Genomic DNA, 26185 nt, shown 5'->3' on the forward strand with positions numbered 1-26185 from the left:
CCGGATGCGCTGTAGTTTTTTTTTTTTTTCTCTACTCCAAGTAAGAAACGTAAGTAGACTACATTACCCATGAAACTTGTCGTTTATCAATCGATGGATTTAGATTATTACAGGGGAATCCTGGATCGAGTTGTTCTGGTGTCATTCAGCGTGTTAAAATATCTTATATGATCCATCGGCTGCTCTCTAACAATAACTTCTATTCCAAAGTCCGCTGGTCAGAATCTTCACGTTAGATTTTTTTTTTATGATTTTCACTTCAGCGCGTTGAAGAGAAATTTCCTGAGCCGGGCATTTCTAATGTTAATTTTGTAAACAGAAAAAGGTAGTTGTTCAATTACCGTTGATGTCAATATGTAAACTTTTCACTACGGCGTGAAGTACTCGTACAGATAACTTAGAATTTCTCTCCTTCAAACGGTACGTAAAAACACTTATCCTAGGCACAGTGAAATGAGTGCATTGAATCAGACCTGACAGAAAATATGTCAGCGGAAAAGTTTTTCTTAACTCCCTGCTTTAGTTACGGCAAAATTATTCTCTAGAAAATTAAAAGCAAATGTACCGACGATTTGACCTTCTGCAATTTAAATAAATCATAATCCGATTCCGTTACCTCTCGCTGTGCGATGGTTGAATGAACGTACAAATATCTGTGTTGGGATAATTATGAAGCGGTCGATATTTGGTGATTAAATAACGATCAGAGCAGAGCCCTAAGTGCGATTTTATTCTGGTTGAATCAAGACCGGCCTTATCGTATATACACATATACAATTTTCTACCCTGGCAATCTTGCAGGAGAGGAATTTACCTACTACAGCGATGAAATTGCTTGACTAGCGATTTCTGGTGTATTATACGCCCGCCTTTATGTTTCGTTAATTTATTCGCTGAGTTGGATCGAAGTTGGGTGGTGCAGAGGCACAAGGCTAACGGGAATATGGCGACTACACATACTATAAGGTATGATGTAGGTACCCAGAGCCTTCAGATGTAATCATTCTGGTGAATAATGCGCTGGCGTACCTTTCAAATGCGTTCCATGCCTTATTCGTCGTACTTTTATCACGTTATAATGCAGATGTGTGATTTTCGTAAAGCTTAAACTGCGACCTCGCCAACGATTCTTATTGCACAGCTGCTCGACCGTTGAAATACGGATGAGTCAGTGAGTGATAATGGCATGAAACCATTTGAAGTTGTATCCTCGAGCTGATTTCCAATCCAAGTATTCGATTTCCAGAAAAATTCATCAACGCCTCGACACTCCAGCCTGAGATGTCCCTCTTCTACGTATTCACATCATGTCTCCAGTTTAAATTAATGAGCGTGCTGAAAATCAGAATGCGTAATTTCAAATGTGTTTTTTTTTTTTTTTTTTTTTTTTTTTGGGGGGGGGGGGATTTTTGCAATTTTCCCTTTGTGGAAATTGAAATTCAACGAGCTTGAAGTAGAGAAATTTGAGTCTGATTGTATAATTGGATATAAATTGTACCCTCTTAAGCTTTATGCAATTTTGGTAGACATTTTGCAATCGTGAGCATCCTTGCAGGCAATAAGGTGCAGCTTAAAGCGCGAAAGTGCAAGGTGCAATTACTCGCCTAATACCTATTACCAGATGAATCTCGTTGGAAACCAGAAACGTTGCCTAATAATACAACATCTTTACGATAATTTGACGAATGGCAGTCTTGGAGGGGGTAAAGAAATATCAGGCAACAATGTAATTTCCTCCGTTGTATAATCCTGAGCGTGAGAATTGTGTGCGTGTTATTGGTGTCGTAAAACATATGTTACGCTAAACTGTATTATATTATTATTATTATTATTATTAATAATATTATTGACATTATATTGTTTTTTTAAACAAAGCACGTTGTTTTCATCATCATTGCCATATTTATTATATGTTTGTTGACTATTACGTTAGAAATAAAAAACCAAATCACAAGAATGAAAATCCGGGGTCCAGGTATAAATCCCGACAACCCGTTAATCGAGCGGATGAGTCTTAAACAGCATCTATCAATCGCAACCCATAAATCCCCACCAATTGTTTACTTTGTTCCGACAGCTGCAAGGTTATTACAGCTGTACAAAATGGTTTCTAAATACCCAATCTATATTCTAATGCGATGATTTCCTAGGTGAAATGCAATCAGAAACGACATGAAATAACTGCGTATTTCACTTTGTTCACCTCACCAGGCATCGATCCGAAAGAAAGCTGCGTCGTTATTTCTGCGGCTGAAAAAGGTCAGATATTGTATGTCTCCAGTTAGACTCATTTTTAAAACAATATCCATCTATAGCCGAATGCAATCGAGTTTCGAGAATAAAACCTGCACTCGACTACAGCATTGTGTTTCAATGAGAAGATAAAAAAAAATTTAGGTAGAATATTACCGTCTACAAGAGCAAAGAAGCACCGTTCAGTGACAGAAGTTTAATATTAACATAATAATTTACAATTACAGTATAAACAGTTTTAATCTATTGCCCGCTAACGAGCTCCTCTCAGATGAACTGGGTAGGAGGGCTTGGGATTTGCTGGCATCCATTCCTCGTCCAACTGCGTACCAAGTTCGTCAATGTTGGTCGATATCTGCGGCTGAAGAAGCGGGTAAGTCTCGGTCCCGTTAGTCCTCTCATCGTCTATGCGAGATATCCTGATGTTCAGTTTAGGCTTCGGACCTTTGATCACCTGGAAAATTGAAGATCAATCAGCTCATTGGCGTGCATTGGAAGCTGAGACCGCAAACAACGTCACACGCTGCAAGTGCGCGATAACACGGGTCTGCAAAAAAATATTTTATTTCAGCTGCATGGGACGTTGTTGGTAATACATTATGTTTTCGAGTGTCCTGAATCGAAAAATGACTTCCATTTCCCTCCATCACGTACGGTGTTCTTGCACAATAAAAGGTGTTTGCGTGAAAAAGCAGAACGATAATGAAAAAATCGTAATTCGTTATAAACGAACAAACGCGTGCATGGAACCGCAGTTTTTTCTATACCTTGCCAACAACTTGCGGGAATCAATGCAGTTACCTTAATCCGCACCTTCTTCCTTCCCGTCCGAATTACCCTGTCCTGTTCGTCGTAATATTCATCCTCCCGGAACTCGTCGTATTCCGACTCGTCGTAGACTTCACCTCTCTTGGGGCCTCTCTTGCTGTGAATACCGGAAGTTCCGTGATAGTTTTCCGCCCCTCCGAACCGTCTTGGCAGTTCGATTTCAATCGTGTAAGGCTGTTCGTCGGACGCGTAGTCGATTCCGTTTTCGTAATGCGACGGAGGATACCTAACGACAGGTTTAAGTCTTGTAAATTATACGAGTATCCTGTTCGATTTGCAGTTTATTGCAGCGTGTTCGCAGAGCAAGCTCACTCCCGGCTAATCAAATCACGTCGTTAAAACTTTACGAGAAAATCGGATACGCGGCTGTCGAATGTTTCGCCTTGCACTCGCTGGTCGGTGAGCTGCAGAAATTGTACGATTTCTTTTTTTCTTTCGTCCGACACAAGCTTTTAAAAGCGCCATAGCTGCTTGGCTAGAAAATATAAAACGATCTTTTTCGATTCGCGGCTTTTTTACGCCACATCCCTGCGCGCACTCAAAAAATCGGAATTTCTACAACTGATTTTCGACAACTTTTCTTCACCTATTTTCATCGGGTTTGTTTTTTTATATACCGCAGTCGAGGCTGAAGCTTTCTTCTTACCTGTGATATTTCGGCTTGTAACGGGGATAGTGACGTGGCGGAGGTCTTTTTCTGGGCGGATGCCACTTCGGACGCCGGGGACCAGGATGCCATCTTGATCTGTGGGGAGACCTTGAATGATGGTATTTGTACGGCCTAATAGTCTTGGATTCCAGTGGGGGGAAAATCTCGCCGAGTATGACGAAGACGAATATTAATCCCAACGAATTCTGTGAACATACGGACGAATTTCTTTTTGTACCTACTCTGTCTTGTGAAATTACCTACCGTGCGTTTGCCGCGGCACGACACCGAAGAACTTTACTGTTATTTACTAGGTAAATAAGTAAGATAAATTATAACTTGAGTTTACGGGGCTCTTTCCATGCTTCAGAGTTAAAATCTTGAGACAAGCACGACGCTCTGCTGCGGGGTCAAGAGTCAAATATAATCCCGTTAAACTTTTCAAGACAGTTAATCAGTGACAAATGGCAGCTGTGCCAATTATTGGATCGTTTTTTTTTTCGATTTTAATTTCCCCACTTTTTTGGAGTGTCACGCTTTGCTCGAGTTTGAAATTGAACTCTAACGGGGAAAGTGTTTTTGTGAATTGAACATTGAAGAACAGAGGCTATCGTAATGTTTGAATTTTCCGCCAGCTACGGCCTCGTTTAAAACTATAAATTGCAAGTGGGTCACACCAGCTGCGCAGTTTAATGTATGTACTATACGTGAAAAGTTTTTCACGGAATCGTGAAATGTAAAAAATGAAGTGATCAATTTCTGCGTGTACACCTCTGTTATTCTTACACGAATAACCGTTTGGTTTTACGACTCTCGTACATGTAGGTGTAAATGCGTTTTTCTCGGCTCTCTATTCTCGTGCAAAGAGCTCGAGCTGCTTATGTAGTGGATATAATCGCAAACGCATAATTATAGAGTTTCGTGGGAAATTTAAATAATAAATCGACTGTTGAAGAGATACGAGAAAAATTGTTTGTACATTTTTTCTATTATTGGTGAGTAAAATACGATTTTCCACAATCCTACGATACCGTGAGAAACAGGAGTTTTCAACTCATTGTTCTGGTAATTAGTATTGCTAAGTGAAAAGCTGTCTCTTGCCCTGACGAATCAAATAATAATGTATCGCGTTGAGCAAGACGAGTTCAAATTAAATTTTTCAAACTGGAAATATTAGGTGATACCAACAATTCTACATTTTTTTCGGTAATAATTGTTATAATAACGACGTTAATCACACGTTGAGTTGAATATTGTGATGAAGATTCATTCGAATTAGTGAAATATACTTCGAAAGAGACACTCGTTTTTCGATTCGCCGCAAGGCAAGAAATTTCTCATATTTCCGATGCAATATTTACCCTAGCCTATGAAAGCATTGTCACGCGAGACAGAGTCAATTGGATCAGATAATTAGTAAAATTGGCACTGAAAGCCGAACGACGAACTGTTACTCACACATGCGTTCATGTCTGACGTGCGTGTTCGTCACGCATCAATATAATCGTGGTGACAATTCAGCTCCTTTATGTACCGAGGTTGACGGTACGGTCTCTTTTTCGCATCGTAACTCTTCCGCAAGGATGCTTATTGTTACTGTTATTACTGTAATATCAACACGCCCCAAGAGTATTTACATTTTTAATTAATTGACGCGAGAGCACAAATCACTGACAAAATTATAAACACCGTCGTTTTTTTCAAGTTACAGATTTGCACTTGCGTTTACCTTTTTCACCCTTTATATATATATATATATATATATATATATATATATATATTTTTTTTATACGTTCAAACAATTCTTACTGAATATTATTGTAACAACTCGGCATTTGTAAACGATTTATCAACGATGCAGTTAACGCCGTTTGTGCGATATGATGCGGACTTTACTTCACTTTACAAGAGTTTAATTTTTTTGTTATATTTTCACCATCTTATAATTGGGCCCAACAAAGCATGCGCAATTAAAATATTTTGCCCCAGTTTCTTTGGACCTCGTTAAAACAATTGTAGACCACCTGCAGGCCGTTGAAGATTATAATGATGGTCCATCGCTTGGAAAGCCTTTCTTTATATGATCCCCCACCACGCTGGTCAGCTCGGCTCTACCAGTTGTATACAATGTAACTGTATCATCTTCCGCTTCACTAAAACATGGATATTACATACATTACGGAAAAAAAATACGGCAACGACTTCTTTGAAATGTACAATTTTTGGCCATCGCAATGTTTCGGTTTATTCAGTTTAAGGGAAGACTTCGGTGAAATTTTAATTATCGGCTGAAGATTGTCGAGTAAGAAAATCCTTTCAACAGCTTTTAGATTATGGTAGTAAATGCTTTGTAAAAAAATTTCCGCCATCCGCGATGAAAGCGTATGCGCAGGGAATTTTTGATAGCGGTTCGAAGAATCTCCTGCGAAAGGTTACATACGCACACATTTTCATCGCAGGAGCTTGAAATTTTTTCTCAAAGCATTTGCTACTATAATCTAAGAATCGGTAGAAGGAATTTCTTATACGACTTTTTTCCAACAGTTAATAATTAAAAAACCGTTTTTTGGCCAAACTTTCACCGAAGTATCCCCTTAACGCTGATCTACTAATTCGTGACATATTTTTTCGGTAAAATTAATGCGTCGTTAGATTTTTCTCTCAGATTGAAACAAGCCTATAAATTTAAATGATATGAGAAATCTCTGGTGTAATTAATTTGGAGCAAAAAACATGCGACGGAATTTCAATGAAAAATGAGGTTCGTATATTCCACTGCATTTCTTTTCTGACCGTGCGCAAAATAATTTGGCCGTAATTCTAGACTAAATATTTCTTTCCCAGCTATTGCATATTACATAACACGTTCGTTGTAGGTACGATTATAGTTTTTGGTGAACAAATCACGACGTTAGAACGAATCTGTTTCCATTATAACTACCATTGCCGAAAGTCGACCGAGCACCTCGTAGTAATTTTTTTACGGCATAAACGCGGAGGTATACAGAATAGGGAAAAAATGTAAAGACCAACAACCATCAGATACGGGCAGAATTGCAAAGAGGCTGACATTAGCGAAGAGGAGATAAGACGAGTTTTGTACCCTGGCGCTACCCTTGAATATCCGGGTGACTAGTTCGCAGAGGCGATAAGCGCGAGGCTGACGATAATGATTGTGGGAAGTTGGGCGATCCAAATTGGCAAAGATCAAACGATTGATATGTCGCGGGGTATTTCGCTCTTCGTTGCTCGCCTATTCGCGACCTTACCGCAAGAGTCTGCCCTCAATTTCTTCCGGCTTCGAGCTTCATCTTGTATAAATCGCTATAACGAGGTACCATTGCTCGTGACTTTTAAATCCGAGGTCGACTATCGTTGAGGATGAACCTTGCCAGCCTTTGATTTCACCAATATTCGTGCTCGAACCATGCAGAAAAAAACTGATGCTAGAATATTGGCACAAGGAAAGCCGCGGGGGAGGTTTGCTCGCCGTCGACCTCGAAGCTTTGAAACTTTTCAAGTTTTCAAACTCCGAAGCCTCGGGCGCGCGCGAGCTATCTCAGTCAGATATTGATACGAACTGATAATGGCACGACCGGTAATCGAGTATCGATCTACATCGCGGGACTTCTTTGTACCTTTGTGCCTCCGTGACTAGCGGATGGTACCGCTTTGGTACCCCAGCTCTGGCTCACCGTGCACCGAAATAAACGCATTGTTATGGAAATGAGCGGCCTAGGGTTCATTTGGTTGCGTAACAGATTCGACCCAATTGCGCCGGAAACTTTGGTATATGTGATGCCGTCGTCACGGTGACGACAAGAACGTGCCAAATCGGCCGTGGACTTCTTCCATTCATCCGAGTAGATGTGCGATGCATTCAGCCTCGTCACTTTCGAGTCGCTATCCTTCGTTCCATCCGGCCTCACTCGTGTTTCCAAGCAAAGAGGTAGGAAAATATCCAAGTGCTCGAACACTAGCCACAAACTGAGAGACTCGATGATAAACCATTGCGAGTATACTAATTCGTTCCTTTTTCTAGAATTCACACGTTTCTCGGATCGATCTCGAAAATTGATCTTTGTGGTAAAGCAAAAAAAAAAAAAAAGTCTAAAAGTATTACTAATTTGTCATTTTTCATATAGGTACACATTACAACTCGAAGTGTCGGCAACATTCGATATCGGGTACATGTTGTTCTTTCGGATAGAGGCCTGCCTGTGACGTGTAGGTGAAATTGAGAGCGACAGCAACGTATAAATTAAGCCAAATTGGTACTCCAGCAGGTGGCAAGCAAATGCAAAAGAGGCTAAATTGATGAGGCGTTTAACGAAGCGTGTAAAAAATGATGCGATTGACCGCAGATTGAACGTTATCTCTAAACGTAACGTTGCACAACCGTCTACGACGGAGCTGGCTCCATCTGCATCTGTGGCTTGGATTATCTTTACCTGTCGACCACAGAGGCTGTTCGATCGATTTTCTCCCAGGTAAGGGATATACGAACGCTCTGTTTTCATCAGTATAAATAAAGCCTCGGAGTGTGCCGCGTGACACTGCCAGGAGCGTGGTACTGAATATATGAGAATGTGAAATCCTTGGCGACAATTTACAGCCTCTGTCTCCAGCTGGAAAACTAATTATGTACTGACACCGCACACAACTTAGCTATGCAAATCGTAACCTTTCCCACAGCCGCCTTTCGGGAATTCTACCGGCCAGCCCGAAGTCGCTGCTGGTTGTCAAAATAAGCCTAGCTTTGTTTAAAAATTTTCACTCATCCTCTTTTTATTTATCAAGACGAACAGTTGAGTTCAGATGAATTCTCGGCTAATCTCGTCAGTCGCTTACATAAAAATCAAAGATTATTGCATATTCACTGACTAGATACAATTAATCGCTCAAAGTACTTTTTGGTTCCTATAAGATGTATTCAAGAAATTTTAAAATTTCGGGAACTATACGGTTGGTCAATCTTTTCGGTATAGACGTTGTAGGCATGGCCCGGACTCAGATGTCACTTGCACAATGCAGGTCCGGCGACAAAACGTTTCTAGGCATTGCCGTCGGAAGCACGTCTATTGTGGAAATGTCAGAGTGCCTATCCGGCTTACCCGCCGCTATACAGACTATATAAGGGAGGAATTGAGAGCCAAGCAAACGTTCTGACAGACGGAAATCCAAATCTTTTGGTATCGAAGATCACGATAGTGATTTTTAGTCAATTCCCATGCTAAATACGAGGCCGTCGATTTCGAATCACCGACGAGTGATATAGGCTTAGTGATTTCGATGATAATGACTGACTAACGATGTACGGAACGGTTTAACATGCTGCTAAATATCTTACAAAACCTCGAGGCTCCTCGTGAGTTTTAGAACCGTGTTTTAGCGCAGTTTTGAGAAAATGATTGCACCGTGCTTTCATTTGCTTAACAAATCGGGTTGAAAATCCTGATTGCCGGAAATTCCTGTTTTCACCGAATACCACTTTACGGCTTCCGTTCTTAAAAATGTACACGCCAATAGTTTCGGTACACGGTGTCACACCGGATGAGTTGTATATTCCGTCTTCGATCCAGGTCAGAAAATATCGAGGCTAATGTCCACGTATCGACGTATCTTGCGCATCAAAAACTTGTTACCATTACGTTGCGGATCTCGCGATAACTGCGACGTGCGTCATTTGACTCGCCGTTTCTCATACGTGTAGACAAGTCTTCTTTTTCGCGTGCCCCTTTTTCTCCATCATCTTCTTCTAATGGCATTAGGAAAAAACTGACATTCCTTATCGAAATCCTTACTTTGCCATCTTATGCTCTGTTGGCAAAAAAAATGTGTATATATATTTATATTATATATCTCCGAGTGCGACACGACGACGCGACTTCGTGGCTGCTCGTATGAAACGAGCAAATGCTCGGTCTATAATCATTTCGAGATCTCGAGTAAACTGGGCCGTTCCTTCCACGACCAAGCTGCAATGACCGCCAGAGAAAACAACAGTTGCTAATGTCCAACCAAATGTGTAACAATGACTAGGTTTATGTCGCAGGTGCAACAACAGCAGCCTTGCTTTGACGGCCGTCTGCGAAAAAGATACGTTCCTCGCTTCGGCTGATCCACTCCGTTTAGATTCGCTTCGTGTCGTTCGGGTGTATCCCTCGTTATTTTTCGAAGCCTGCCGCTTTCTGCTCTCCCAAAGGCTTAATCGATGCCCCAAGAATCGCCGGCTTTCCTTTCGCGAAGAACAACCTACTGAGCAGTGAAATTGAACCAAACGGCTACTATTAGGCCGGATTCGTAAAGCGGAAACAAAGCGCATTCGTTTTCATTTCTTCATAGACGATATCCTGGAGTCCCTGTCAGGCCGAAAGTATCGAGAAGTCTATGAACCTTGAATTGTGAAAAAAGTGTTTTCCGGTCTAGTCTGACTCGTCACAGCAGATCCTGATCCTGATTCGGAATATATCTAACATTCGCGTAGTGAATATAATCTGCCTGAATTTCTTGTGCAGAAAAAAATGCTGATTTCGCTTGGTGTCAACTGAAGGTAGTATTTTTGGAAGACTGGAAAATTGTGTTCTGACGAACGTCTCTTGCCAGCAATGTTTGTGCTAACAACAAGCGTGCATAAATACAATCGTTTAATTTTCAGTATTATAAATCAATCGGGAGGCAACGGGTTACGGAATATATTTTTTATTAATAATATAGTACAAATTGACAAATATTCTCACTATGTATAGTTATAAGACAGTGGTCTTAAAGTCAATCTAGTTGATCGCTGGTACTTTAATAAGCATTAATATCCGTGTTGAGACAATTTGACACTAAAACTTACAATTAGTGATACTAAAGAGTGGTGCGTGAGTAGTTTTTTTTTTTTTTTTTTTTTTTTTTACGCGGTTTTCTAAAAGAAAGCACCTAATTATTCCAGTGCTCCAGATATTTGATAACTGTACAGAAACGCTGATTACGATTAAAAAAATTTACATGCACTATCAGGTATCGTAATCGTGGAAGAAAGTCTTCTGTTTAGGTATGGAACGACTCAACGCTAGTCGTCAACTTGCTCTTACAGTCCTTCTAGCACGGATCATTTCATTATTGACTAATTTCAAGCATGGACCACTATTTGTATAATGGCTTCGTGGTACGAACAAACTTGAAGCAAATAGTGTACAAAATTAGACTCACGTTTTTTTGGTCAAGTCGTGTAACTAAAAACCGAAAGCAATTTCTGTTTGTTAAAATTTCTGTTCATACCCACATTATTAGCGGTATTTCTACGCTCGTACTTCCGAGCTAGGTCATGATTATTCGGAACGAAGCTAGCGATGCGAGAACAAGGATGGCACTGATACTCTTAACAATCCCCAATTTGGGACATACATTGCTCAGGTATATCCTTTTTCTTCTTATCCGTGATTAAATCGTATATGTACTACGAGCTCTCGCGATCGATACAATCGATCGGCTTCACCTCGAGCCACCAGTTGTCGGGATAGTGATACTTCTGGAGTTCAATACCCTCGCGTGGTACCGGCAACACGTGACTGCCAAACTGCTTGATCGGTAAAGGCGAGATCGCCAGCTGTGGCGGGAAGCACTGCAAGCTCGGAGAGAGTTCGCAGTCAGGTGGAAGCACTCTTCGCGTCCATCCGACTCGTCTGACCATCTGCGCCTGCGGCAGAGCGCGAAAATTTAAATATAACAATGCCAGGCACAACGGTCGGACCTAAAGCGCGCGGTCGACGAGGGACGCTGAAAGAAGGTTGTTCCTCACCTTGACGTCCTCCTCGAAGACGATTATTTCCACCCGCGGAGCGTCTTCGCCGACTTCCTGTTCCTGGACTCGGTAAATACCGGCGGCGTGAAGATACGTAGCGGCGAGTCCAGCCTGTCTGAAGGCCTTCGAAATGAGCGCGTCGTCTCGTAGGTTGTCAACGAGGCATAGCTCGATTTTACGGGCCCACGGGAGGGCCCGGCCTATCCTCGCCTGACCCCAGAGTCCACCGAAGCATAGAAAGTGAACTATGCCATGTTTCGCCAGCACCAAATGCGCCCTAATTCGAGGAACAAAATGCGATTTCTCGTCAAGGAGTTTCCGCAAATGGGCAACTGCGATGCTTTTGACACACACCAAGAGCAGACTTAAATGGTATAACAATGTAGTATTATTGTGCGTATATTACTCAGCTTTATTTTTATTAATCAGTTCGTTTTCTGTTCTATGCTCAGACGCAAGTGGTTACGTTAAATTGAATACTATCGTACTGTGAAATACGTTAATCGTGAACTCGAGCGAGCGATAACCGTCGGTCATTACTGTCCTGTACCCTCATCCTCTCGTTATCTCGAAGGAAAAGCCTCTTATCTCGTCGCGACAAGTACTTAAACGCAGAGTGTAATTATCCGGTAACTGGCTTTCCCTCCATAGGAAGCGAAGCGTAGTTTACTTTGGTATACCTGTAGGCAAGTTCGTGAAGTTTTTCAGTGAACTCCTCAGGAACGGCGCAAGGTTCCGGCGGCACAACTTGCCGGTCCAGGTTCAGCCAGAATAGAACGCCGAGCATTAGCAACGCGGCGAGAATCCGTAGAGGCGTTATGCGGAATCGCCGACGTGACCAAGGTCCCATATCAGCAACCCTGAAGGTGAAAAAATCAGACTTTACTTTTACAATCCCGCGTCACAAAAGTTTGTAATTCTTATATCATCTGTAAAAGAAAAAATTCATATCGTATAGGTGTACAGTCATGCGCAGGATGTGCCGCAAGCTCTTCTAGCGTTCGGAGATGCCTGTGTCACATCCTTATTCACACACCAGAACCTCTAACGAACGGTGAACTGACGGGAGGCAGTCTGACCACAAAATTATCGTACAATTTACGACATGTTATACCTACTAATAAACAGCGACAGACACGAGCATTATCCAGAGTAATTATTAGAAAGGCGATACTTCGGTGAGGAGGCGGCTACTTCCGGTGAATGAGCGTTTCATTTTAATACGCGTATTGTGAATCAGGAATCAATATTACGGACGAAAGTTGACCGTCATTTCACCACGGGCTCTCACTTTTCGTTAACGGCGCACTGATTCGTCTTGCGGTAAATCGACCAAGAGCAGCATGCGTGACCCGCAAGTGCCTGGAACCTGGATCATAACTATGCTTGGCGGTCAAACACTTGCGTTATTTTCGTCGACCATGTTGAAGCCTTGAACTTATCAGCCGGGCAACGGGACGCAACCAGCCAGCGGTGAACCAGGGACTGTCCATCGTAGACATGTGCTGGATACTTACGCAGGCGCGTACGGGATCAACCCAGGAGCGTACCTAGGCGGTTTCAAGAGAGAGCAAAAAATAAAGGAGAACGAGAATCGAATTTAGTCATGCCAGCGTAACATCTTCTCGCAGATAACAAACGTCGTTCAGTTTGCGAAATTTATTGATACGATGCACCTGTCAGTTGTCGGTAATTAAGTAACTGATGAAAATTGACGTTATCGAGACCTTCCGCTTTTTCTATTCCGAAAAAAAAAGATTACAAAGTTCGTTCTGAAATTCTAAGCCGCTTAAAATATCGAATGTGCTTCTTATGGAGGAAGATTCGACCATTATTGTTTTTTTATTTTTTTTTCTGTTCTGGCACCATGTCTTATTTCGTTGGAATTGCGATTCATATGGATTTATATGACAGATGGCAGAGCGATGCATTCGTGGTATGCACTAGAAATCGTTGAAGATACCGATAAACGGCCTTGGTGTCACTTCGACAATTACACGGAATCTAGTGCGCTCGCTATTCTGTTTTCAGAATGTATAATAATCTACATACTCCTAGAGACTTTGCAATAGGTTTCCCCATATATCGAATCTGTTCAGTCACTGACATTAATATCGCTGCAATTGACCATGGGAAATCAAACCGATCTTATGACCTTATTCAAACGTATGTTGAAGATTTCATTTAATTAGCAAAAAGGTGAACAGTTGATTCACAAGACTGGCTTATTATAAAATTGAAGATTCTCGAGTTTCATTGTTCAAAGGTTTTACTTCTTTTGCACTGAATCTACCACAGCTCTATTAGTTTCATGATATACTCTTGCAGTACAAAGTATCTTTTTCCTAAGTTCAATAATCGGTATCACTTATAATGTGATCAATGCATAGCTGTTCATAAAAATTGTCAATTTTAATCCTCTCCGAGTGAATTAAACACGCAGGCATTAGAAACATCGTTCACTTAACTCCTAATTATGGTATCGAGCCAAACGTGGATGGAGAGTCGCCGCTTCACAGGCAGTGCCGATACGAAACAGCCCGAAGTTACCCGCTGCATGACGACACGTTCGAGTCTTAGCCAAGGAAGATAATAAAACCCCGGTATTCGGTACAATCGAAAATTTTCTGCGATAAGTTCAGCTACACGTCCCAGCTCATAGCATAACAACACGCGATGAGAAATTTCCTGCATTACCGTCTCTACACTAGGTTTTTCAAGGATTCTTCTTCTTTCTAACAATAAGCTTCAATCCACGCATTCCTGATCTGATTGTTCCGGCAAACACGAGCATAAGCCCTCGATATTCACGCCCATATTGGAAATTTCCAGATTGTTGCCCAGCGATTGAGCAGGTTGAGATTCTTTCAATACTATACGAGATCCGCCTGCAACTGAAGTTTCAAACAAGTTCGTAAGACACTTTTTCCCAATCCGTGAATTTGGGGTGAAACATGCTTAACGCACACGATTAAATGTACATGTACCAAGTAGCTTACTGACGCCAGGAGCACCTCAAACCTCGATTCATCGAAACGTATACCTTTAATCTACCATCTCCATCATCGAACTTTAACCAAGCACGGTATGTGTGTTCGATTGGGTAGTATGACGATTATCATCATCGATTACAAAAAAAAAAAAGTATTAGTGATATATCACGATAGTTGTATAGATCTATGTGTATCTCATAAATAAGAAATCAGAATCTTATCTGTCTCATGCATGCTAAGATTAGGTATGCATGTGCGAAGACCTTCGAAGATGAAGTCAGGTATATCGTTATTACAGGTATATGCACACATGTCATTCACGAGTTGAATGATGCAGAAATAATAATCAACTCCCTTGGTCTAACAAGAAGACCAAGTGTTGGTGACAATAAATGATAAATTTCAAGGCAGGTATGAAAGCAATACAGAGAAACTTATTTCAAATATGGTTGCAGCATTGATAAACTCCTTTCGTTGTGCATGGAACAAAGCCGTGAAGGTACTAGACTCTTTCTACTTATGAATAGCGAATGAAAGAAGTTGAAAAATTGAATTGAACGCCAACCTACATTGCTCAAAGTATATAATGGCCAAATTTGATTGTCACGAAAGACAATCGACATCAATTCTCCGATCTCGAGTATGATTTACATAGCGTAATGAGTTGCTATACTGCACCGAATATTTCAGGATAACTTTCGCAATATTACAATCTTACGTATCTATGTGCAATATTGCAGTAAAATTGTAGCAATGCGTTAGATTATTCTCAACAAAGTACTGGAACCGTAACGGTAAAGCAAGTCGCGGTCATTTAATACTTTATGTCAAAAGTACGTAATCGTGATCACAAATTTCCTGCAAGTAAAAACCCGCGGACCATCTTCTTATTTCAACACTGGTAAATCCTTATTTCAGCACGGTAGATTAACCATCCATGAGTCGGATATTTCGCCATAGTCTGTTATTCAGTAGTATAAGTAACAGTTAGTAGTACGCGGAATTATCACATAAGAACAATTCCTTTATGGATAATTAACAGTGCAAGTGTCGCTTGTGATTAAGATTATTGTGCAATGAGCACAAGAATGTCAAGTGAAAATAACTTTGCAGTTTGATCCAAGGTATCAAAACTGGTTACAGTCTGGTATTCAAGATATTAATCAGCGATACACATATACTTGTCATGATTCCACGCGTACGCTACATTCCAGTTGAAGTATTTGTGATACTATAGACTTGACTTCTTGCGTGTGTAAGGCAGTACCGATTGAAACGTGACTGAAAAGTTCTAAATTCAGCTAATACGACCATTCATCGAACACACCCACCCAAAAGTACCCATCAGTAATCACTGGTTATCTTTCTCAGCCACGTGCGGTAGACCGTGGACTCTCTAGGTAATTGGTCGCTTGAATTATCCGATGTGTAAGAGACGTGTAAATATCAAATTGCGACGTATCATAACATGCCTAAGGCTCAAGATGGGATGTCAAGATCGTTGAGGAAATGGGACTGACTTGGTGGAACCAGATCATCTATTTGCTACTTGCCAATTTCACGAAACAAAGGTTCCACATAGGTAGAACACAAGTTTTTAACGAATCACGATAGGTATTCACGGAACTTACTTCTGCCTTTCTGTTATCCGCAACGTTATGACAATTTTTGAGTAGCAAGCGGTCTTTTACATTTTGTTTCTATTTACGAAACGAATTAAATACCGTGAGTCTGTATTAAGATGCAAAATTATGTCAGCATTTCTCAGGCTTGCGTAAATTTGTATAATTACTTGATAAAGAGTCCAACTCTATCACAATGGAATATTGAAAAGCTCAGAACAAATTGAGAATTATCCAAGATGCTAGGATTAAAAAATAATTCTCAATATCAATTTCGGTTGCAATATACAGTTGGTCTAACCGCAATTTCGAACAGTAGCTCGATCAATATGAAAATTAATGACAGATTTGAATATATGTTATTGTTCGAAACCTGCTACCTTTGCTTTGCGATTGGTTTTTTTTATCATCAGATGTACGCGATTTATACATGTGATTCTTAGTATTTGTTTCAAAACGTTGACGTTATCTTCCAAATGTATAAAAACCGTACACTCTCGTGCTGAGCATGTATCACGTGTTCATCGCATTTAGAATCAGATTCGGAAACACGCACGTTATTAATGATTTCGATAGATTAGCAACAGCGCTATTGCCACGTCACCTAATTTTGCCAACCTTCGGTAGCTATAAAATGAGGAAAACACCAAGAGCATGGCAGAAGAAGACCTTAGCTCCCAGTCCACTGTTTCGACCGCTTCTTCTCAACACTGGAAATGATGTGGCTCGCGACGCTCCTCGCAATTGCGATTGCATCGACAAACGCTTTGCCAACTCGAAGCGGTAAGTCATTTGCTTTTGTAATAACATTTCTCTGGATCATTTGATTCGCTGTTATTCGTGTTCAAAGGATTGTGTATTTTACAGTTAGATAAGCGATGAGCTTTGCAAGAAAAAGTCATGAAGAAATTTGCGAGCACCGATAGAAATTTATCAACTTTTTCCCTAACTTATCTATATTGTTACTTACAACGAGAGTAGAGAAATTCGGTGTCGCAAATCGGGTTGTCCTTGTACGTGGTGAAAGGTGAAAGCTCCCCTATTTGACGTGGTTTTTGATTTTTAATACAATGGGCCTTGGTTGCTGAGATATCATGATTTGAAATTCCCGAGTATATCCTTTTTTCGAAATTTCCTCGCAAATCAAGCTTGCCCACTCTCCTCATGAGTGTATAAACATCTTCAGTTGAATTCACGATTAGAACATTCTTGTTGGTTTATCCTCAATTGGAGTATTTTGGAAAGTCCTGTTTTTAATGTTTTGAGATAAGTAAATTAAGATGAGCGCGCCTTGAAAAGCAAACTCATTCAACAATCGATGCTTGTAGGTGGATGCTCCGTGTCCCTGAACGGAGACCTGAACGACCCTCAACCACTGATCCTGGTGCCAAAAGGTCAAGAAGCCAGTTACGTATTGCCCGTAGACACCAGCGGGACGTTGGTCTTCGCAGAAAACGAGGAACTGCGTCTGGCATGCGTGGGAGAGAACAACTATCTAGTGGGTGTGGGCGATGAGGATATTCAGGACATCGAGGCGTACTGCGTCAGCGACAAAACATTCCTGGTAAACTCGGTCGAGTACGAATTCGGAGATTTGGTTTGCAGCTTCGTGCCGTCAAGTACCGTCAGGAGAACGGGGGAAGCCTGCCTGGACAAGTACAGCCAGGTCGAGATCGGATTCGATCTTGGAGACGAGTTCCTGAGAACGATTGAAATCTGCCGCGACGACGACATCTACTTCACCTATTGGACCAAGTTCAATCTGACCAAGGCGATCGGTGGCTACCAGCGCAGCTATCCGAGGCCCAGCTGGTCCCAGGGCGACTTCTGGGGTGACTACAACGTGAACACCCAGTTCACCAGGTCGGTCCAACGGGCAACGGTCTCCTTGATCGTGAACTCCACCGAACTCGGCGCCGCGTACATCAGCAGCTCCACGAACTACTACTTCGCTCGAGGTCACATCACCGCGAAGGCAGACTTCGTCTACGGCTCGGCCCATTGGTCTACTTTCTGGTACGTAAACTGCCACCCGCAATGGCAAACCTTCAACGGAGCGAACTGGATGTACTTGGAGTCGGACGTCAGGAGCTACGCGAGTAACTCTCAGGTGGACCTCGACGTCTACACGGGTGTCCACGGCATCACAACCCTCCGTGACGTCAACGACGTAGAACAACCTATATATTTCTATGCCTCTGGAGACGAACGAGCTCTACCTGTCCCTAAATTCTTCTGGAAAATCATTTACGATCCGCTCACGCAGAAGGGAACTGCATTCGTTGGTGTGAACAACCCGTACATCACCGAAGTGACATCGGACTACTACATCTGCGACGATATAAGCAGCAAGATCACGTGGCTGACTTGGACCGCGGATGATATTGAAAAGGGCATTTCTTACGCCTGCACCATTGACGATCTAAGGGAAGCTGTTCCAACCTTACCGGAACTCACCGTCGTCGACATACTGACGTAGAGTCTAATCAATTCAGTTTCACAATTTATCAGCCCAGAGTTAAACAATTAATTGATCTGCTGATTGTAATGCTGTTAAAATCTTCAGCGGTTATCAAACCAAGTCTGCTGTGATGAACAATTTTAAATGAAAAATAATCGTTCAATATGTGCTGACAGAGAAGTATAACTCCTTTGCAAATTGTAAATATATGTTTTATTTTTCTACTTCTGCCTGACCCTTCCGGAAACCTCAACACCGAAGTGTTTTTAATCTTATACGGTATTTCAGTTTTTGTAATCCACATGACTTCGGTTATCTTTTGCTCCGGGACTTTATACGTCGTTACAAATTCCTTGGGGAGAACCCCATAAGATGTACTAAATACCGGAGCATACCTGAATTGTGAAATCAATTTTTTTTTAGGGACATTTATACATTATGAAAGATAATATTCACCTACAAGCAATTCTTGTAAACTTCAAACCCCGTTCCTTTGCTAGAATAATTTAAATACGAGTCCTATAAGTAAAACAATTAGTGAAGGTGTTAATGAACGGAACAATTTCTGCACAAGGCTTATAGTTCGGATACTACTTACTGAATTAATCCTTCGTTCTGGTTTTGATACATTTTCTCACCAGCGATCCAATTTTATTTCTCTCTATACATACAGTTATTCATGGACTGACGAATGTATCTTTTGAAAACATTAGAAAAATATTTGAAACAGAGAATCATCCTTCCTCGATGACGCACTCTGATTCGCGGTACTCTAGGCTACAGCCTAGATAGCCTACTGGATGAACCGGCGTTTTCGCGGTACCATAGCCACGGTCGATGTAGAAGAACTTGAGCCTTACCCACGGTAGAATAATGCTGCGTTCTTTACTACGGCGTTTGAGCTAATCTCGCGGCTTTCGTTACTGTGGGAACTTATGAATGTTACCTTCACAATTCACTTCAATGGAGTCGTGCGCAGTGTAATCTAATGGTTATAATGTTTTCTATTTTACCCTTTCAAAGATTATGGAATATGGCTCCCTCTTCGTACGTAGTGGTCACGAAATTTTTGAACCATTCCGCTGACTAGTTCTTTGAAATTTTTGTGATGAAAAAATCGAATTCAAAGATCTAATAGGGATTCTAATCAATTGAATTGAATTCGGTAACACAGCCTCTTTTGGATAGGTGCATACTTTCCGTGAAAACATTACCGAATAGTCGTTGATTTTTTTAATTATACCCTGCAGTATCATTTTTCAATGATGGTTGTTGGGAAACAGATTTATGTCACTTTCAGGCTCAAGACATATTAATATTGAGTTAAATTTATGAGGAAAATGCCGTTATAAATAAAATCTGTTGTGTATTTTTGCCTTAAATATCAATTTTCGTCATCTTCCAACGAAGTTTAGATGACCCAATTTTACAGATTCAATTGTAAAAGGATTCAATATTATTTCAGATCCATGAGAAGTTATAAACTGCAAATATTGGATAGTCTGATCTATTGTGAATCGGACGTAGAAAGGCCCGATCGATGGAAATACATATCAAAAATTCCACATTTTCGGCTGAGAAAACACTCATAAAAGTTTCAGCAGAATCCGCAATCCAGACGTTGATATACTCTCCTCGTTGGAGTTGACAGGAAATAGACAAAACTGTGACGATTCGCTTAAAATCTGATAACGGCTGTCAATAAGCCAAGAGTCGAAGCTGTGCGAACCATATGGCAACGAATGTCCTCAAAACCGTATATGCCATGTTCATTGGCAAGAAATCAAATATGAGTCGACGGTTGTCAAATCGGTCGGGGATGGAGATAATTATTTCTCACTCGTGCAATGCAAGAAAAATTTGTTCAAAGAATTCCTGATTTTTATTATTAGTAATGATCAAATATTGTTTAGTGATTTTTTTCCAAAAAGCCAACATGGTAAGTATAACGAATGAGATTCTTCCAAGTGGACATACAAAGAACCGGGCGCGCAACCTGCATTCAAAGCCGGCGGTTCGGCTGCAAATTCGTCAACACAACCCTTCGGTTTAAAAATAAGACGTACCTTAGACGGAGATGTTCGGAGGTAGGCATTGCTGGGTATTGGCATTTGTGCTCATTAGGGTAATTGAGAGGGCTCTGGCGGTAACTCATTCGGCGGGGGTGTCGCCGCGCTCAAGCCTCCGAGAAAAAGTAAATAGGCCGCGGAAGGGAAGTTGGCGCATTCGGCTCAAGACACGTCCAACTCGTCGGGGAGGGTGTTCGAGGCTTTGGTTTTCCAGGCCGAGAAAAAGTGTGAGGAAGCTAAGTATAAGCGCGTTAAAAAGTCATATTCAATTCGGCTTTCGAGCTTATATATTTTCACGTGCTCGGCGCTTTGCAAGACTGTAAATACTTTGACGAGTCTTTATGGAATATCGTTGTGTGTTCATACGTATCGTCGCGTATCGTGGTAAAGTTTTGCTGCAGAAAAATTGAACTACTCGGGAGTCAGGGAACTCGAGGAACGTAGTGGATGTGCAGAGCAGAGTGAGACCTTCGCGCCATAATTCAACCAGCGTTGACAAGAAAGTCGAGCGGTACTCCAGTTACAAACAGTTTTCGAAATTCCAGAATTATCTCCCCAAACTTCTTAGGGGCTGTTTCCAATTTCGACGCGTGAAGCTATCAACTTCAGGGACTACAAATAGAACTTTCAGAGTAGCGTCATTCCTGGCAACGATTTTCGATCTTTGCATCTTCCCGGTGGAGTTGAACAACAACAACACGGTCCCGATTGTAAAATGAAGAAACTTGCAGCGCCACGGAAATTGTTCTGCTTTGTACAGAGAGCGAGCGGAAAGAATTTCTCGATAATTGTTAACCCAATGCGCCTTGAGCACGCAGAATCGCACGATCTAGAGATTCTTGCAGGTTGATCAACATTTTCCTGGTAATCAGTGGTTTTCTCTACAGGTCAAGCGCGATGAATTATTTTTCCGCGGTAATGAACTGCAACAATTTCTCGTCTTCATCGCCTTTGAAAAGCCGACTCTGGCGATCGCTGCGCGTTGCGCGGGATATAGAAAGCTTCGGTAATTGTCGCTAAATAATGCAGAACAACGACGGTAGGATCCTGGAGCGAAGAACGTGCAGGATCTACGACCGCTTCGAACCCGGTCCAGATGACAGCGGTGAACGTAGCGCCCCGGGACACAAAGCCGTTTTGTTCTTAGAGCTGATTAGACAAAGCCGCCCAGCATCTCGGGCAACAAAAACCTACGCAATCGAGATATTCCTCGTCCTTGAATCCTGTCACGAAGGGTTTGTTGACATTAATCATAACTCCATTCCGAACTCCTTCCTTGCCCAGACGTATAAACCGAAGCGCCTGTTTTGGAACACTGTAATTATTTATCTATGAGGTTTCACATCTCAATAACGTAATGGAATGCGAACGGACTTCTATTGCGCAATTATCATATTCTCTATGCGGAGTCCAAGTGAATAAGTTGCATTCTGAGAAAAGTAGGATTCCCATTCGGTTCGGTTATTCACTTTAAGTGTGAGTACATGAGATTTCTCGTTCACTTTTCAATCGCACAGCCCGACTTAAAAGGTGCTAAAAATGCAGAGACGTCTTGTCGGCGAACAGAATCACAGAAGAGAATGTCTGCAGATAGATCGTCCAGATGATCAATGACATTGTTCTCGCAACTGAACACCCCGGTCATAAAACTGGATTCGTTCTAATTTGGGACAAATGAACGAATTCCGACGCCACAGCACGGAGCCGTTCCCGAAGGAGGCAGCGCTGCTCCACGTATGCAGCCTGTGGTCACGGAAGCTGTGCGGCCAAGACTTCCGTCATTTTATGACCTATAAACCTTCAAACTTTGCCTTTGAGGCATTGTGTCCCACGGCCACGGTACCAAGTCGTGCATTGTCACCGTGGCGTTTCAAACGTACGACTATAACTTCGGTCAAAAGTTTTCCATCCCTTCGATTGTGCCGAACGATTTTACAATCTGTAAATGGAGAGAGTGAAAAAAAGGTCGAAAATAACTATGAGAAGCTCGATGAAATTTGGCCGGAATGAAGATTTGACAATTTATGGCTCATTTCACCCACCGCGTGACTAGAATTCTTGTGAAAATCAGCGTTCTAGACCGTTTGACTTACGCTGTTTATAATGCGTCTGATGTTTACTCTCGCTGATTTTCTCAATCTAGAATGACTGATGATCGCAACGATTCCACTTCTTCAAAGTGAAAATATGTCCAAACAATTTCCTTATCACAAACAAAGACATGTTTTCTTTCGTGCCAGAATCCTGACTGAAGGCCTCGAATTTTTCATGAACAGTAAATCGTTGTAAAGACAATTCGGTATCACGAGATCGTCAAGCGGGAAGATATTTTCTAGGTGCTTTTCTACAGTAGCGTGATATTCTATTGACGACATTCTGAACAGAGTATGTCCTGTAGTGCGGAATTTGACGAACTGAGCGTAGGTTGTATTTGTTACATCGATAGTCGATAACTATAGGAACTGAGATAATTCATTAGTGCACTCAAAATGGTCGCGTGCCTACGAAAAGTGAACAAAGCGTCATGTCTCAGGAGCAAGACCGGAAAGAATACTTGAATACACATTTAATTTTTGTTTTCTTATAATTTCATAAGACGCGGAACAAACTTCCAAACATCGAAAGGCAATTGATGACAATGTTTCGACGTTTAGCCCATCCTTAGTGATAATTTTTTCAACGCTACCTACTGTTGCAAGACGTAGTTACGGTAGGCTCGCAGATAGGATTATGAAAATTACGATTGTTGCGATGTTCGGTAAAGATCACCGCGAACTTTCGAGGTTCTTCAATGAACGCTGCATTTGAACTGAATGATCTGAAATTTGCGATACAGAAATACCGACTTGTTGCCAAGAGATTTTGACGAAATCAGAAAGACGCTGGAATCCAATGCATGAAGCTCATCATCTTCGTATCTCCACTGTTCTTAATCCCACAAGGTTTTGAATGCAGTTTCTAACTTCCTTACAGGTCAATGATTCTAATGAGAATCGTACAAATCGATTGAAAGACAAAGAATTTTTTACCCAAACCAAAAAGTAAGGGTAACCCGTTTGGATTTGGATTGATGAAAATTTTGACATGTTAGAAAAGTACTGGGAATAATTCTTTGATGAATTACATCGATGTAATTTTTCGAGGGGAATCGATTGCGCACTTATGGATGAAATTCATTTAATGCTGTAAGACATAAAATACAAATGGATGTAATTATTTTTACAGAAACGCTGATTGACTCCAAACAAGATTTCTGGAAGTACAAAGATGTCACAGCTTTTTGGGCAAACAGTAGATGTGTCTATATATCTATCACCAATAACAGGATTGGACGTAAGAACACATATAATGCAGATGAAGACGCACACAGCACCAGAAGAAGATGGAATAACGGCAACTTTACTGAAATCCCCAATCGAATACATCATACCACTAGAATGCGTATTCAATCAAAGCATAGAAAATGGAATCTTCCCGGAACACTTCAAAGAAAGTATTGTAACACCAGCGTACAAAGCCGGAGGAAAAACAAACATAAAAAACTATAGACCCATCTCACTTATTAGCAGCATAAGTAAAATCTTAGAAAAATGCATAAATCAAAGATAATAGTTTGCTTCGAAAAAAATAACATTCTGTCAAAAAAACAAGCATAGGTGCCAAAAAAAGCCAGGCAGACGAAAGTACAACTGGCGTCCCACAAGGATCAGTACTCGGAGCCATGCTGTATATTGTGTACACAAATGATCTGTGCGAAATGACGATAGAGTCAGAAATGATAGCCTACGCCGACGACACGGCAATAATAACATCAGGTAATGGCTGGAAAAAGGTTTATAGAAAAGCGAACAGAGACATGACAAAAATAAAGAAATGGTTGGACAACCACAAACTTACCCTCAACGGAAATAAAACTAAGTATATGCGATATAGAATCAGTGAAATCAAAGAGACTGAAGACATTGAAAACTAGAAGCTGAAGATACATACCTGCGCAAAATACGAATCAGGACGCGACTGTCAAGAAATCAAAATGGAGGAACACCCCAAATACCGTATTTAACGCAGTGTCCTGATTTAAAGACCTAAAAAGGTGGTTGTCGGCGATTTTTTTTTTTTTTTTTGATAGGGAGGGATAGAACGAAGCTTTTTGAAACTTCAAGTGTATTTGAACACACATTTGAAAGGTACAAGCAAAAATTTTTATCATCCAACTGTCGCAGAACGGCAGCGTTATTAACTGACCCTTTAGCTGAAGAATATATCTTTAGTCAATGGCTGACCATCGAAGGGCCTAACCGCTAGAGTCTGGAATCGGCAGAAAAGATAAGGTGTGCGTATTTCTTATCTGAAATGAAAAACTAAAATCATTATACATCATATCATACATCATACATCATACATTATACATCATACATCACAGTTCGAAACTAAAGTTTGGGTATCCGGATGTCGATGGTTCAGAAAGTGACGTCACGCAAAATTTTTTTTCTTTTGACGTCATCGATCTATAGTAACCAGCTAGCCGAATTCCTCAGTCTGGATACAACCGCGCAGTAGAGTAGATGGATGAGATTCGCGCTCCGCAGATTTCGAGTACCGAGTTCTCTACCTTCTGGATCCTGCGCTCCGGAGCCACTTTTTAGTGCAACTCGAGTTCTAGGACACGCGCTCCGTGGTTCCTGCACTCCAGATCCGCTACATGGTGAAACTCGACTCTCGGAGGACAAGGAAGACGAGGAGAACAAGGTGGACCAGGAGAACGAGGATTTCTGCACAGTGAGTATAACATTTTTATAATATTTAATGGCAATTGTATTTATATTTTACTCGAAATATTTTAAACTTGTCATGTTTATAATAGATTATTTGAATTCGTTTGTGGCAAAAGCCCAAATTAAGTAGCAATAAATGCGCTAATAAAATTTCTATATTTTTTTATAATTTTCTCATAATCTTCTTGGTAAAATGTGTCAATAAAAAAATTATAATAATCCTTACACAATATTTTTGATGTTGTTCTACTACTGAAAATATTTATTAGTATTCGAGGTATAACCCTGGGTGATTCCGGGTGATCAAGGTGGACGAGGACTACAAGGATTTCTGCACAGTGAGTCTAACATTTTTATAATGTCTAAAGGCGATCGTAATTATATTTGATGTAACATTATTTAAACTTGTCATGTTTACAATAAATTATTTCAATTCGTTTTTCGCGTAAGCACAAATTCAGTAGTTATCAATGCGCTAATACAATTTATTATATTATTAATTAATAAATTAATTATATTAATCCTTACACAATATTTTTGAAGTGTTCTTATACTGAAACTTTGTATTACTGTTCAAGGTATACTCGAAGTGGTTATCGGTGGTTGTTGGAGGTGGTTGGCGGTGGTTGAAGGTGGTCGGAGGTGGACGAGGAGGAGGACGAGGAAGACGAGGAGAACAAGGTGGACGAGGAGGACGAGGATTTGTGCTCGGTGAGTAAATCATTTTTATAATATTTGATGGC

At 41.0% G+C, this 26185-nt stretch overlaps 3 protein-coding genes across 7 annotated transcripts; 1 reads left to right on the forward strand and 2 right to left on the reverse strand.

The window, feature by feature from the left end:
* Positions 1-2484: 2484 nt before the first annotated feature.
* Positions 2485-5751, reverse strand: LOC124179358. The gene is made up of 4 exons (XM_046563632.1): positions 5189-5751; positions 3728-3936; positions 3055-3307; positions 2485-2707 (listed from the first exon to the last, which is right to left on the reverse strand). The coding sequence occupies exons 1-4, from the start codon at positions 5198-5200 to the stop codon at positions 2507-2509; spliced, it is 675 nt and encodes a 224-aa protein (XP_046419588.1). The 5' UTR covers positions 5201-5751; the 3' UTR covers positions 2485-2506.
* Positions 5752-10554: 4803 nt separating this feature from the next.
* On the reverse strand, positions 10555-13042 carry LOC124179335. 5 transcript variants are annotated; one of them, XM_046563617.1, is made up of 4 exons: positions 12928-13042; positions 12203-12382; positions 11520-11799; positions 10555-11417 (listed from the first exon to the last, which is right to left on the reverse strand). In XM_046563617.1, exons 2-4 carry the CDS (start codon positions 12370-12372, stop codon positions 11178-11180), a joined length of 690 nt encoding a protein of 229 aa, XP_046419573.1. In that variant the 5' UTR covers positions 12373-12382; positions 12928-13042; the 3' UTR covers positions 10555-11177. The 5 variants fall into 5 exon arrangements, with proteins under 5 accessions (XP_046419573.1, XP_046419563.1, XP_046419555.1 ...); XM_046563607.1 differs by having other exon boundaries at positions 10555-11411; positions 12637-13033; XM_046563599.1 differs by having other exon boundaries at positions 12814-13030.
* A 3741-nt stretch (positions 13043-16783) lies between these two features.
* On the forward strand, positions 16784-19024 carry LOC124182664. The gene is made up of 2 exons (XM_046570207.1): positions 16784-16920; positions 17466-19024. The coding sequence occupies exons 1-2, from the start codon at positions 16854-16856 to the stop codon at positions 18614-18616; spliced, it is 1218 nt and encodes a 405-aa protein (XP_046426163.1). The 5' UTR covers positions 16784-16853; the 3' UTR covers positions 18617-19024.
* Positions 19025-26185: the final 7161 nt, after the last annotated feature.

The sequence above is a fragment of the Neodiprion fabricii genome, chromosome 1 (genome assembly GCF_021155785.1).
Source record: "Neodiprion fabricii isolate iyNeoFabr1 chromosome 1, iyNeoFabr1.1, whole genome shotgun sequence".
NCBI lineage: Eukaryota > Metazoa > Arthropoda > Insecta > Hymenoptera > Diprionidae > Neodiprion > Neodiprion fabricii.

What these genes read in the sequence shown, in the direction of transcription:
- LOC124182664 (XM_046570207.1), top strand. Translation starts at nt 16,854, where the DNA reads ATGATGTGGCTCGCGACGCTCCTCGCAATTGCGATTGCATCGACAAAC. An exon ending in CGCTTTGCCAACTCGAAGCG is followed by an intron (nt 16,921 to 17,465) that starts GTAAGTCATTTG and finishes CGATGCTTGTAG; the next exon opens with GTGGATGCTCCGTGTCCCTG.
- LOC124179335 (XM_046563617.1), bottom strand. Translation starts at nt 12,372, where the DNA reads ATGGGACCTTGGTCACGTCGGCGATTCCGCATAACGCCTCTACGGATT. An exon ending in CTTCACGAACTTGCCTACAG is followed by an intron (nt 11,800 to 12,202) that starts GTATACCAAAGT and finishes TCCTCGAATTAG; the next exon opens with GGCGCATTTGGTGCTGGCGA. An exon ending in TCTTCGAGGAGGACGTCAAG is followed by an intron (nt 11,418 to 11,519) that starts GTGAGGAACAAC and finishes GCTCTGCCGCAG; the next exon opens with GCGCAGATGGTCAGACGAGT.
- LOC124179358 (XM_046563632.1), bottom strand. An exon ending in TACAAGCCGAAATATCACAG is followed by an intron (nt 3,308 to 3,727) that starts GTAAGAAGAAAG and finishes ACCTGTCGTTAG; the next exon opens with GTATCCTCCGTCGCATTACG. An exon ending in GGAAGAAGGTGCGGATTAAG is followed by an intron (nt 2,708 to 3,054) that starts GTAACTGCATTG and finishes TCAATTTTCCAG; the next exon opens with GTGATCAAAGGTCCGAAGCC.